This window comes from Carlito syrichta, unplaced genomic scaffold (assembly GCF_000164805.1).
Source record: "Carlito syrichta isolate Samal-C Ts95f unplaced genomic scaffold, Tarsius_syrichta-2.0.1 Scaffold308201, whole genome shotgun sequence".
In the NCBI taxonomy this organism is placed as follows: Eukaryota; Metazoa; Chordata; class Mammalia; order Primates; family Tarsiidae; genus Carlito; species Carlito syrichta.
In genome coordinates this window covers 400,249-412,557 of record NW_007252297.1, presented here as the reverse complement: position 1 = coordinate 412,557, position 12,309 = coordinate 400,249, and the positions used below count along the sequence as shown (strand labels likewise).

The following is a 12,309-nucleotide window of genomic DNA, read 5'->3' as shown; positions in this document are numbered from 1 at the left end:
CATCTTTTTGTTTGTTTTTTGAGTTGGAGTCTCCGAGACTCTGTCATCCAGGCTAGAGTGCAGTGGCGCGCTCAAGGCCACCGCAGCCTCCACCTACTGGGCTCAGGTGATCCTTTCACTTCAGCCTTCCAAGTAGCTGGAACTACAGACACGAGCCACCATGCCCAGCTAATTTTTTGATTTATTATAGACACGAGGTCTCACCATGTTGCCCAGGTTGGTCTCCAACCTGCGGGCTCAGGCAATCCTCTCACCTCCGCCTCCCAAAGTGCTGGGATTACAGGAGTGAGTCGCTCCTGTTTTTGTTTTTTGGTTTTTTTAAAGTAGTACCTATCTCCCTCACCGTCCCCCAAATGTGTGACCAGGATTACTGTCCTATTTGTGAGCCACCCCCACCCCCAGAGGCATCTCTGCCTGGACACATGCCAGTAATGGAAAGCATAACAAGAAGAGCCCAAAATCAATCTGTCTTGTTTCACCTGCCACTGGTCACCGAGCTGCCCCAGGCGGGCGCTCAGAGCCTCCCCTGGCTCCTGGGAGCCCCGCCTACTGCCCGCGCTGGCCACGCCCCTTTGTTATCCGATACTTTTCTGGGTCAGCTGGTGCTGGCGTCAGGCGGAGGGATGGGCTGGCTCGCCTTGACCCGGCAGGGCTTGTTTACTATGGCTGATGATCTGGAGCAGCAGTGAGTTAATCCTGCCTTTTTCTTTCTTTCTCTCTCTCTGATCCTGGGACTGTCTGTGGCCGAGGAACAGTTTTAGACACCTTCCTTCCTGCCTGTTCTTCTCCAGGTCGGCTTCCGGGGAGGGCTGGGGGTGGCGTTTGCTGGCTTTGCTTTCGCCCAGCGGAGGCAGCGGCAGAGCCTGGGGGGCGATGGTAGATGAGCTTGCCTGCAGCTTGGTGACTCTGGCTTTCCTCGTTAATCTTTGTGATGGTCGCTCATTGTCTTCCAGCTGCTGTGCTCAGGGATGAGATGTAGTGGGAATGTGTGAGATGCCCCCAAAGCAAGCTTGTGGGCCGCGGGTGCGGGGGCAGCAGCCTGGCGTGCTCGTCTCTACTTGCCCCAGGATAATAGTTGTGGGTGTGAAAAGAGTCTCCTCCTTCAGCCCCAAAGGATAAGGTGTGGGCAGAAAGAAAAGAGGTCTCCACCGCGTTGGGACGGCTTGCAAGTTTAGCTCTTGCCCACCGAGACACGTATACCCACGTGATCCTAGTTGGTAATGCTTTTTAAATCATCATAACAGCATGCTTAATGCGGTAGTTTCAGAATTTGAGCTATTGGGCTTTGTTACCACTGTCTCAAGGGCATCAGGTTTGGGATGCCACCTGTAGGTGGTGTGACTAGCAGTTCACAATCTGATAGGAACAAAGAGAAGTTCCTTCCAGAAGAATGACTCAGCTCCCAGCCAAGCCTTGGTTTCACCAGAGCAGGGCCCTTCCTGGACCCAGTTCTCCCTCTTTTCAGACCTGCAGAACTGGAAAACCTGGGAAACTAATTAGCTTTATGACAGTAATAAATGGCTTCCTGGGCTTGAAGTAACTTCCCAGTAGAATGTTGCTTTCTAAGGTGACTTTCCCAAGAGGAAATTGACAAAGCCTAAAATGACTTAGGGAAGCAGAATATTAGAGCTGGAAGAGATGCAGGTAAGTTCTGCTTCTTTTTACAAATGAAGCTGGTGTCCTTAGAAATTAGGAGACTTGACCAAAATCACAGAGGTCTAGAGCAGGATTCCCTCACAGCACAGAACTTCATCTGCTTCACCCCAGTCAGGATGGAAGAGACCACCCTGGCCGGGCTAAGTTCATGGCCAAGTGGCTTCTCCGCTCCTTGCCTCAATGTCCCACTCCAGCCCTTAACCTCCCTGATGACATGGAGCACATACAGTGTGCCAGTTACCATTTCCAGTGCTTTGTCTATAACATTTTTTAGTGAAGAAGAGAGACAAAGTAACTATCCAGCCAAGGAATGCCTGCTGAGCTGCAGCCCCCGGCGCTGTTCCTAGGGACAGCACTTCTGAGCTCTGCTTTGGGCAGTTACAGGGCAATGTGGGTCCTGATGTTATTATCGGATTTGTTGCAGTCTCTGATTTGGAGACAAATGTGTCTTTTAAGACTGTCAAAGCCTTTGGGAGGCTGAGGAGGGAAGATTGCTTGGCCCTAGGAATTTGAGGTTACAGTGAGCTATGATTGAGCCACGACTCCAGCCTGGGCGACAAACAAGACCCTGTTCCTAAAAATACACACATGAATACATACATACATACATACTGGCAAAATCCTATGGTCTTGGTCCTCATGCTTCAGGCCCACAAGGAATTCCAGTAGAGTATTATAAACGTTCTCAATCTCCCCAGGATTAGAATGACGGAGGCTGACGACTCTCATCTGACTAAAGCCATTGATGTACCACTCCCAGCTGCAACCCCAGTTTTTCTAGAGCTGCTACACGCAAAACACTAGAAATCCAGACAGCTTATGATTTAGCTAGGGGGAAAGTTTACTGGGAGTTTATCTTGAGTTAAGCATTCTTTTCTGTGCTTTAGATATGTTTGATCCTTATAGCAACCTTATAAGGTAGATACTACTATTACCTCCTTTTTATTTATTTATTTTATTTTATTTATTTATTTTTTTTGAGTTGGAGTCTCACTCTGTCGCCCAGACTGGAGTGCAGTGGCCGCTCCCGGCCACCGCAGCCTCGACCTGCTGGGCTCCGGCGATCCTTCCACCTCAGCCTTCCGAGTAGCCGGAATTACAGGCGCACGCTACCACACCCGGCTGATTTTTTGATTTATTGTAGAGATGAGGTCTCGCTGCCCAGGCGGGTCTCGAACCCGCAGGCTCAGGCAATCCACTCACCTCAGCCTCCCAAAGGCGCGGGATTACAGGCTGAGCCACCGAGCCCGGTTTATTACCTCCTTTTTAAAGATGAGGAAGCTCTGACACAGAATGGCTAGATAATGTACCCACAGTCAAATTGCTGGTAAGTGACAGTGCTAAAAATAAAACTCTAGCCTTCTGGCTTTAGATCACACCTCCCTTCAGAAAACAGAAAAGTGTAAAAGTGTGGCTATGTTCCGTATTTGTGTATAGCTTTGAAAAGACTGGAAGGTCCAAAGAGGAGATAATGAGAAACCTGGATCTGAGATCTGGGTTCTAATTCTGGTTCTTTTTTCTAACTTGCTGTATGACCTCTCTGGGCATCAGTTTGCTCATCTGTAAAACAAAGATATTAGACTAGATGATTTGTAAAGAAACATCCTAATCTAAAATTCTGTGCTTCAAATGCTGCACAAGATGCCCAGTGTGTGCCAAGGGGGTTGGTAGTGGTTCCCTTCGTTCCCCCATCCCTAGAGTGCCCCTGCCTTGACTGTGCCAGTGTTCACTGGCCTTTCCTATAGCTGTTGCTGTCTGTCCTTTAATCTCCTTCACCCAGGCAGAGTTCAAGAAAAGAGAAATTATTGGCCGGCTCGGTGGCTCAGGCTGTAATCCTGCGCTTTGGGAGGCCAAGGTGAATGGATTACCTGAGCCTGCGGGTTCGACACCCCCCTGGGCAACTTGGAAAGACCTCATCTCTACAATAAATAAAAAAATCAGCCGGGTGTGGTAGCACGCGCCTGTAAGTCCAGCTCCTTGGAAGGTTGAGGCAGAAGGATCGCCGGAGCCCAGCAGGTCGAGGCTGCAGTGGCCGGGAGCAGCCACTGCACTCCAGTTTGGGTGACAGAGTGAGACTCCAACTCAAAAAAAAAAAAGAAAAGAAAAGAAATATCATATGAGATGGAAAGAATAACAAAAACTGTCATTTCATTGAGCATCTATTTTGTGCAGGGCACCTTACAGGTTTCCTGACATATGTAGATGCTCAAAGACAGGTTATTTAAGGAACTAAAGCATTCTACTCATCAGTAATAGTGCTGTTACTATATCCAGGAGTTTTGTGGGTATTAAATTCCTAAACTAGTGCCTTTAACCTCTTGCAATGACTTAAAGAAGACACTGGGTATGAAGGAAAAAGCAGAATGGGTTATCTGTTTTACTTCCTGCTGTGGGAGGTGAGGGCATAGGTGAGCATTCTACTTATCTTACAATCCAGAAAATAAGACCAAAGGCAACCTCTGCCCTATCAATGAGCTATATATAGCAGGACTTGAACCCAGGCTGCTTCCTGCCTGTCCCATTTCCACGTTCAGACCTGGACTGATTGATTACCTGAGAGCTCAACTGGGCACTGGCAATGCTCTCCACTTTTAGAGGCTTGGAAGAGAGTGCATACAAACTCCAGTGCCCTGCCAGGAGGGCAGATGGCGAGAGAATTTGTCCTGACCTTAAGGAACAGCTGGTCCTGGGGATGGCAAATAATAACTGAAACATTAGCTAAAAGTTGCTTCCTCTCCCCTCTTTAATCTCCTTGAACATAAATTATAACCAGTGACAAAGGGAAGTTATAAAGCTGAAATGAGATAAGCAGTGTGAAAAAACCTTGTAATCTGTGAAGAATTGTACACATGATGTTCTGAATATCTGTTGAAACAAGGGGCATGTTGTTAATAGCCTTTTACCGGAGAAGAGTAACAGTCTATCAGACAGCTAGGGAATGCTGACTGCCATAGTGGAAAGTTCTCCTGATAACTCTTGTAACTCTCAGCAAGGCTGAGGGCATCAGTGTTGCTAACTAATGCCTCTGGTCTCCTCCTCTCAGGCCTCAAGGCTGGCTGAGTAGCTGGCTGCCTGCTTGGCGCCCCACTTCTATGTCTCAGTTGAAGAATGTGGAAGCCAGGATCCTCCAGTGTAAGTAGAAAGGACAGCTTGCCCCACCTTCCTCATCTCTACGATAAGACAAAAAATTAGCTGGGCACGATGGCGCATACCTGTAGTCCCAGCTACTCAGGAGTTTAGGGCAGAAGGATCGCCTAAGCCCAGAAGGATGCAGGATCTGCCCAGAGCCAGGCACACTGAGCCTACTGATCCCTGATGAACAGTGCTAGGAATGGAAGGAAAGGATATGGGTGATTTGAGGGAAGAGATTCTCACAGAGGGCACCATATTCTATGATGGTGGCTCATCACCTTCTCCCTATCCATGGGAAAGTTCCTGCTACATCCTACATCTTTACCTCAAACCCTACATCAGCCAAGTGCAGTGGCTTTTGGGAGGTGGAAGCGAGAGGATTCCCTGAGCCCAGGGATTCAAGACTAGCCTGGGCAACTTGGTGAGACCTCATCTCTACAATAAAACAATAAATTTAAAAAAAAAAAAATTAGCAGGGCATGGTGGCATGTGCCTATAGTCCCTATAGACTACTAGGAAGGCTGAGGTGGAAGGATTGCCTGAGTCTAGCAGGTCAAGGCTATGGTAGCTGTAAGTGAGCCACTGCACTCCAGCCTAAGCAACAGAGTGAGATTCTGACTCAAAAAAAGAAACAAAAACCTCTATACCAATGCAGATTACCACCACAAACATATACATTCTCCCCCTCCCTCCTTCCTTCTCTCTCATTCCCCTCTTGTTCTTTCTCTCTTTCTCTAACCACACAAGCATCTTGTAGATTTACTATCTACCTACCCAAGGTGGATGTGGAGGCTGAGGCAAGAGGACTGCCTGAGCCCACGGGTTCAAGACCAGCCTGGGCAACTTGGCAAGACCTCATCTCTGCAATAAGACAAAAAGTTAGCTGGGCATAATGGCACATGCCTGCAGTCCCAGCTCTCTAATATTACTGTTACCTGTGGGCTGCCTGGTTTGGGCCCACCACCTATCTGGCCACCACGGTAGGTTGCAGTTTGCATCCCGCCTCTCGTGGGCACTGTTATGTCAGGGCATGGTATGCCCTGAGCAGCAGGAACCACTCACTCAAACAAGACCCTGGTGCCAGGTCTCTTCAGGTATCCCATACAATCTTCCCCACCACTCCCCATGTGGCTACCCTCTCTCTTTTGGGTCTAGGGAGGTACAACCACAGCTTTCAAGCCTCTGTCCAGGATCCAGGCTACTTCACCCAGGCAACTCTGCCTGTGACTATTCTCACACAAGCAGAGCAAGCACTGCCCTACCTCAGTCCTTAAGGCTCAGTCCACACCTACCAGCCCCTCTGCTAGGCTGGGCCACAGTTCTGCCCATCTGTCAAGTCCCAAGCACACACAGCTTCAAGAGTGAAGAATGTAAGAGTTCTTGTGTCAATAGTGTCACTACCACCCTGGACTCAAAGGGAGCCAGGCACACATCCTTGAGGAATAAGACAGCCTTTCTTCTTATCTACATTCTCAGTGGTCTACAAATTGCGCCGCCTGGAGTTGAATTCTTTAGGGTGTATAGTGTTAAAAAAAAAAAGTTACTCTGGCTGGGTGCAATGGCTCATGCCTGTAATCCCAACAATTTGGGAGGCCAAGGCAATAGAACTGTCTGAGCCCAGGGGTTCAAGACCAGCCTGGGAAACTTGGCAAGACCTCATCTCTACAATAAGACAAAAAATTAGCTGGGCATGATGGCGCATACCTGTAGTCCCAACTACTCGGGAGTTTAGGGCAGACGGATTGCCTAAGCCCAGAAGTTCAAGTCTGCGGTAGCCATGTTCATGCAACTGCATTTCAGCCTAGATGATAGAATAAAACTCTGACTCAAAAAAAAAAAATTCTGGCCAGGTGTGTTGGCTCATGCCTGTAATCTCAGCACTTTGGGAGGCCAAGGCAAGAGGATTGCTTGAGACCAGAAGTTTAAGACTAGCCTAGGCAACATAGTGAGACCTCATTTTTACCAAAAAAAAAAATCCAAAAAATTAGCTAGGTGTGGTGTCAGGAGCCCAGGTACTCAGGAGGCTGAAGCATAAGGATCACTTGAGTTCAGGAGGCCATGAGCCGTGATCGTACCACTGCACTCCAGACTGGGCACAGAGTGAGACCCCAATTCAAAAGACAGAGAGAGAGAGAGAGAGAGAGAGAGAGAGAGAGAGAAGGAAGGAAGGGAAAGGGAAAGGAAAAGGAAAGAAAAAAAGTTATTCTGCCATATTAAATCAGTAAGGATGGTCATTCAAGACTATTACAATAGGAGAGAGAGAGATCAGGCTCAACTCTGAATACAAGGACAAGTGGGGATTTACAACCAACGAATAGAGAGGGGGTCATTGGAAAAGTACAAGAGGAGACTTGAAAGATAAAGGGAACTTTTGCCAAACTGACTTAACAGGATCCTGGCTAAAGGAAGGTCAAAGGTGGGGAATGAGGCACTTGATCAGACATAAAGGATGAGGGGCTTCTTACTAACTGACTTAGTATGACTTACTAATCCCGACGTAGCAGGATTCTTTGCTAAGTCTGGGCTAGACAGACTGAAGACAGAACAGGGCCAAGGTCAAAAACTGCTTAAGAAGGAGACTGAGAGGAGCTTGCCTAAAGTTTAGTCAAGGAGAGAATCTTTGTCAGTGGTCAGAAGGCTATGGAAGGAAAGACCTGAGGGAGATTAGGAAGGGTTTGGGAGCAGAGAGAGAAATCTGAAGGATGGCAGGTAATCCAGGCAAAATGATGACACTGCCAGGAAGCAATCATGTTGATTTACTCTGGGATTCTCCCCTCCCCAGGTCTCCAGAACAAATTCCTGGCCAGATATGTGTCCCTCCCAAACCAGAACAAGATCTGGACAGTGACCGTGAGCCCCGAGCAAAAGGACCGCACCCCCCTGGTGATGGTGCATGGCTTCGGAGGCGGCGTGGGCCTCTGGATCCTCAACATGGATTCACTGAGTGCCCGCCGCACACTGCATACCTTCGACCTGCTTGGCTTCGGGCGAAGCTCAAGGCCAGCGTTCCCAAGGGACCCGGAGGGGGCTGAAGATGAGTTTGTGACCTCGATAGAGACGTGGCGGGAGACCATGGGGATCCCCAGCATGATCCTCCTGGGGCACAGCTTGGGAGGATTCCTGGCCACTTCCTACTCTATCAAGTACCCTGAAAGGTAATGAGGAGCTGCCCATCCCTCGAGACCTAATGCCTCACCTTGCTGGGAACCTTCCAGTGTTCATTTTCAATAGGTCTGTCCTTCCCAGGCGATTTAAGGGGCGATGGCACCTCCAAGAGAATACAGTGTGTCTTCTCTTTCCTCCTTTAATGTAGAGTTAAACACCTCATTTTAGTGGACCCGTGGGGCTTCCCTCTCCGGCCGACTGACCCCAGTGAGATCCGTGCACCCCCAACCTGGTTCAAGGCCGTGGCATCTGTCCTAGGACGTTCCAATCCACTGGCTGTTCTTCGGGTAGCCGGGCCCTGGGGTGAGTAGCCTGCAGATGAAGAAACTGTCTCCTTAAACCACGGCTGCCCCATTCTAGAAGCCCCACTACATTTGCCCCAGTTACTCATGCAAAGTGAGAATCAACCTAGCATTGTTATTTAAAGCTGCTAATCTGGACCAGATCACTTTGCTTGAGATTTCAGAAGGTTCTTTTTATCCCTTCATCTTCATGGAAAAAGCTTTCCTATGCAAGGCACAGATGGAGCAGAACAGCTACCCCATGACTTGGCTAGACCCCAAGAGAGAGGCAAGGGCTGTGAGGTGACTCTTCCTCTGCGATATGTGTGAGTTTTTATGACAAACTGTTGGTGATTTGGGCGCAGTAACTACCACTGGATCCCATCTCTGTGGCTCACTCAGCACCTGCAACAGGGAGGGGTCAGAACCTCCAACATAACCCACAGTGGCAGGCAAACCTCTCTGAACTATGCCTGCCCCAGGCAAGTACCACATCTTTATCTACTCTGTCACCTAGCACGGAGTAGCTGTCAGAAAATTCTATGGGTAAAAGGGAGGAAAGGAGATGGTGGTCAGGGGAAGCAAGCCATGATGATAGTTTCAGAAGCTCCAGCCTCCTGACTTCACACACACCCTTGCCTGCTAGAGAGCTTTTTACTCCAATGAAGTGAAAAGCAGATTCCCTTTATGGAAAAGGTTGGTAAGCCCTGTCTTGTACTGATGGCTTATGTCTATATAGTGATGTTCAGTAGCCAATTACTATGAGTTAATTGCTAGTGGCTAAATAAGAGTTATCTCTCTAGGCCCTTCAAGAAAAACAGAATGGCTCTCTCCAGAGAGCCAAAATGAGTATTTCAGTAGAAGGTAGGAGTTTAGGAGTTCTGAGAAAAAGGAAGGTTAACAAGAGACATGGGTGCCAAGGGAAATTAAGTAGGCAGAGGACTGACCTTCTCGGGTTCCCAGCACTGTGGACTCCAACAGACTCTGTACGGTCTTTTTTCAGGGACAAGCCATGCTCAAGCCACTCTCCAGTTTTCTGGCCTTGCATCTGGCATTAGAGCTATTATGGGGCAGTTGGCTGACAGACATGGAGGATTGTACCAGGAAGCAGGCCCAGGCCCATGCCCACGGACATCCTCCCTGTACTTCCCCAGCCACTTCTCAACTCCTCACCTCCTTACTTCTCACAAGTAGAATACCAGAAGAAAGAAAGAGATGGGAAGCTGATCTGTAGGCCCAATTTTTGCAGTCTGTTTTTGCTTATATGTATACCATAAAGAGAGGTGAAAGGAACAGATTGTTCTAAAACAGTGCCCTGAGTCTGACATGCCAGTGTTGTTAAGTTCACCTCTCCAGTATTCTATTACAGGCCTGTAAATGAGAGGGCTCTTGGGAGGTGGTCTGGTTTCATCCACTACTATTAGAAGATTAAAAGGCCACAAGGGTCTCAGGGAGAAAGAGAACATAGGTCAGACTGTAAAAGAAGAGCATCTAAATGTAGACTCTGGGGGAGCTTGTGATCCTTGGAGGGAAAGATCTTGGAACTTCATTGAACTGAAAATAACCCGGTTCCTCAGTGATGTTAGGCTGTCTCTAAATTCTTTGGTAACCAACTGACACTGTCATTTGAAGTCATCTAGAGCTTCCCAATAGACTTCTGCACTCTTTCTGCCACTGTCATATTAAATGTATAAAGCATGGCTCAGCCTGTAATCCCACGCCTTTGAGAGGCTGAGGTGAGTGGATTGCCTGTGCCTGAGGGTTCGAGGCCCCCTGGGCAGGGAGACCTCATCTCTACAATAAATCAAAAAATCAGCCGGGCGTGGTAGCGCATGCCTGTAATTCCGGCTACTTGGAAGGCTGAGGAGGAAGGATCGCCGGAGCCCAGCAGGTCGAGGGTGCGGTGGCCGGGAGCGGCCACTGCACTCCAGTCTGGGCGACCGAGTGAGACTCCAACTCAATAAATAAATAAATAAATAAATGTATAAAGCAAGCAAATGCTTAAGAGAAATGTTTGGTTAAAGTCATTAAAGCATACACAGGCAGGAGTCTTAGCCCTCACTCTTCCCAAACTGGCCACTCTCTGTTTTTCTGTCTTCTCCCAGGGCCTGGCCTGGTGCAGCGATTCCGGCCAGACTTCAAGCGCAAGTTTGCAGACTTCTTTGAAGATGATACCATATCAGAGTATATCTACCACTGCAATGCACAGAATCCCAGGTGAGGATGGCTCCTCAGGCCAGCTCCAGGTAGAGGGTTTGGAAATTAAACTCTAGCTGCTAGAGTTCTGTGCTTTAATTCTTCTTTCACAGAGCTATCGTTTGGTTAGGGGAACACAGACACCTGCAGGCTTGATCATTTCCAGAGAATTCCCCAGGGATAGACACAAAGTAATGTAGAAGATAACAGATTAATTAAATATGCTCTCCCTGTCTCTAGAGGAAAGCCCTTCTCTTCTCTACAGATAGGCAGTTGGTTGGATGGGCAAGAGTCTAGAAGACATGTTAAAAGATCTTTATTTTTTTTATTTTATTGTTTCAGTCTCACCCTGTCGCCCAGGCTGGAGTGCAGTAGCCTGCTCATGGCCACCGCAGCCTCGCCCTGCTGGGCACAGGTGATCTTTCCACTTCAGCTTTCCAAATAAAAAGGTCTTTTTTAAAAGACTAAAAAAGTGATATAAACTTGGTATTTTTTAAAAGGAAAAGAAAGAAATTTTATCCTGTCCCAGACCTGCAGTCCCCAAATCTCATTATTTCCAGTCTAAGGTATCACAACCTGTCATTTCTTCAAGGGCCATCCTGTACACATGTGATTTCTTTTTTTCTTTTTTCTTTTCTTTTTTTTTTTTCTTTTTTATGAGTCAGAGTCTCACTCTGTTGTCCAGGCTGGACTGCAGTGGCATGATCACAGCTGTCACAGCCTTGACCTGCTGGGCTCAGGAGATCTTTCTACTTCACCCTTCTGAGTAGCTGGGACTACAGGCGTGCATGTAAAAAACGTGCCCGACTAGTTTTTTGTTTTGTTTTTTTGTTTGTTTGTTTTTTTTGAGTTGGAGTCTCACTCTGTCACCCAGACTGGAGTACAGTGGCTGCTCCCGGCCCACCGCAGCCTCGACCTGCTGGACTCCAGTGATCCTTCCGCCTCAGCCTTCCAAGTAGCTGGAACTATAGGTGCGCGCTACCACGCCCGGCTGATTTTTTTTTTTTTATGTATTTATTGTAGAGATGAGGTCTTGCCAAGTTGCCTAGGCGGGTCTCGAACCTACGGGCTCAGGCAATCCACTCACCTCAGCATCCCAAAGGCACGGGATTACAGGCTGAGCCACCGAGCCCGGCTCCGACTAGTTTTTTTTATTTATTATACAGATAAGTTCTCACCAAGTTGCCCAGGCTGGTCTTGACTCCTTGGGCTTAGGCAATTCTCTCGCCTCTGCCTCCCAAAGTGCTGGGATTACAGGCATGAGCCACCATGCCTGACTGAGCATGCATTTTAAAATGTAGTTACATGCACTTTGAAATGACTTATCATTAGGACAGAAATTCCTTTGCATCTTTTAGAGATTTGAGAGTATCCCCAGAACTTTGATAAGTTCCTATCTGTGGCTCCTGACTTAGACAGCAGGCCCCACAAAGTCACTGATCTAAAGTCTTGGGCATGCTGATGGCCAGGGAAATAATCTTTTCCTACAAGTGTCCTGTAAGCGACTGATACCATGAGGCTATGCTGGTGGTACCGCCTTTGTGAAGGCCTCACCCCGAGCTGCTGGGAGACCTCTCAGGGGAACAGGGTCATCAACCTACCTCTTTCCAATCCTGTCAACGTCACCAATTGTGAACCCAAAGCCATGAGTAATGTGGGGATTCCCATTCCAGCAGCACTGTCTGAACAATAGCCTCGAACCCAGACAGCTTTTGGAAGTGTGGGATCTCTGTCCAGCATTCCACATGAACTCATTGAAGAACCTCCAGTTGATTGAAGAACCTTGGTGAAACAGTAGTTTAGAAACTCTCAGCCGGGCTCGGTGGCTCAGCCTGTAATCCCGCACCTTGGGAGGCTGAGGTAAGTGGATTGCCTGAGC

General features: G+C 48.2%; 1 protein-coding gene across 2 annotated transcripts in view; it reads left to right on the top strand.

Annotated features, from left to right (window-relative positions):
* Positions 1-598: 598 nt before the first annotated feature.
* ABHD4 (abhydrolase domain containing 4) overlaps positions 599-12,309 on the top strand; it is a 15,152-nt gene continuing 3,441 nt past the window's right edge. For both annotated transcript variants that reach the window (XM_008065280.2, XM_021716153.1), the window contains exons 1-5: positions 599-685; positions 4,700-4,788; positions 7,571-7,943; positions 8,102-8,256; positions 10,340-10,451. In XM_008065280.2, the coding sequence (XP_008063471.1) occupies positions 624-685; positions 4,700-4,788; positions 7,571-7,943; positions 8,102-8,256; positions 10,340-10,451 (791 nt within the window). In that variant the 5' untranslated portion in view covers positions 599-623. The remainder of the gene's footprint in view (positions 686-4,699; positions 4,789-7,570; positions 7,944-8,101; positions 8,257-10,339; positions 10,452-12,309) is intronic.